At 37.4% G+C, this 1,550-nt stretch overlaps 1 protein-coding gene across 1 annotated transcript; it reads left to right on the forward strand.

Moving 5' to 3' along the window:
- Window positions 1–176: 176 nt before the first annotated feature.
- On the forward strand, window positions 177–1,261 carry LOC108795149 (galactoside 2-alpha-L-fucosyltransferase 2-like). The gene has a single exon (XM_018566347.1). It carries the CDS (start codon window positions 177–179, stop codon window positions 1,248–1,250), a length of 1,074 nt encoding a protein of 357 aa, XP_018421849.1. The 3' UTR covers window positions 1,251–1,261.
- Window positions 1,262–1,550: the final 289 nt, after the last annotated feature.

The following is a 1,550-nucleotide window of genomic DNA, read 5'->3' on the forward strand; positions in this document are numbered from 1 at the left end:
AAAAGAGATAGTTAGTTATTTGTTCTTTGTTCTAAGAAAAGTTACGTTTTTTTATTTTTATTTTGATGCAACATGACATATTCACTCTTTTTTGTTTCTGTTTTCTAAAAGGAATTAGATTTTTTATGGATGAGCCTCTCTTACCGTCCAAGGTACAGGACCGTAACCAAATGAAGATGGAGTTACCCAACAAGAAAAAGAAAATTCTTCTGCTGGGATGTATCTTTGTGTCAATCATAGTGTTTTCTATACTGTACCGACTGCAGGTTCACATACAGTTTTTAAGCTTTTCTGCTAATCTGCCTATATCTATAATCTGTCCTGAGAAAGACAACAAGCCTGCCAAGTCAAACCATGATCAGCAAGATTCAGACACTAATGATATTGTAACCAAGTGCAAAACTAGTGGAATATGGACAGTTAAACCTGATGGTAGATTAGGTAATCATATGGGGGAATATGCTACCTTGTATGCCCTGGCCAGAGCGAACAAACGCCAAGCCTTCATCCTTACGGATATGCATAACTATTTAGCTCCTATATTTAAGATCACCCTGCCAGTTTTGCATAATAACGTTGCTTTTCGTGTTCCATTTGAAGAATACTGGGTACATGACTGGATGTCTGAAGAATATAATCATATTGAAGGTAGTTTTATAAAACTTACAGGCTACCCTTGCTCGTGGACCTTTTTTCACCAGCTTCGGGATGAAATCCGAAGGGAATTTGAAATCCATGACTACCTTAAAAATGAAGCAAATCAAGTCTTGGAGACGATAAAGGGTTCCAGAAAGAATGCCACCTACATTGGAATCCACATCCGAAGAGGTGACTATGTGAGTGTCATGCCAAATGTTTGGAAGGGTGTCATTGCAGACAGAGGTTATTTGGAGAAAGCCATGAATTATTTCCGTAACAAATATGAAGAACCTGTGTTTGTGGTGGCCAGCAATGGGATGGATTGGTGTAAAGAAAACATTGACAATTCCAAAGGAGATGTCTACTTCTCAGGCGATGGTAATGAATCAACTCCTGGCAAAGATTTTGCTCTTCTGGTTGGTTGTAACCATACAATCATGACAATTGGAACATTTGGTTTTTGGGCAAGTTATCTAGTAGGAGGAGAAACAATATACCTCACAAACTTTACATTACCGGAGTCAGAATTCTTAAAACTTTTCCATTATGATGCAGCATTCCTCCCTGAATGGATAGGGATACCTGCAGATCTATCACCTCTTCAACATTGATATAAATGCTTGACTAGCCAAAGCTGCCTGACTCTTACACACTCTAAAACAATTTAACACATACTGTCATATTGCCATGTCTGTCCAGATATTGGGATATATTTATAAAAATCGAGAAAGAAGAAATTGGAGCAGAATTGGATATTCCATGTTTCCTTCGGAAAGCCAAACGTGATCAGTAGCTATTGACAACATTTCAACTTTGGCATCTGTTTTCCTATGTTAGTACATGAAGTTGACTTTTAGTGGACCTTTTAATCCTGCTAATTCTTTTTAGATGTGAATATTTTGTACTTTACT

The sequence above is a fragment of the Nanorana parkeri genome, unplaced genomic scaffold (assembly GCF_000935625.1).
Source record: "Nanorana parkeri isolate BGI_ZX_2015 unplaced genomic scaffold, ASM93562v1 scaffold939, whole genome shotgun sequence".
NCBI classification, from domain to species: domain Eukaryota; kingdom Metazoa; phylum Chordata; class Amphibia; order Anura; family Dicroglossidae; genus Nanorana; species Nanorana parkeri.

Excerpts from the sequence above, each read along its gene's own strand:
- LOC108795149 (XM_018566347.1), top strand. The coding sequence starts at position 177 with ATGGAGTTACCCAACAAGAAAAAGAAAATTCTTCTGCTGGGATGTATC.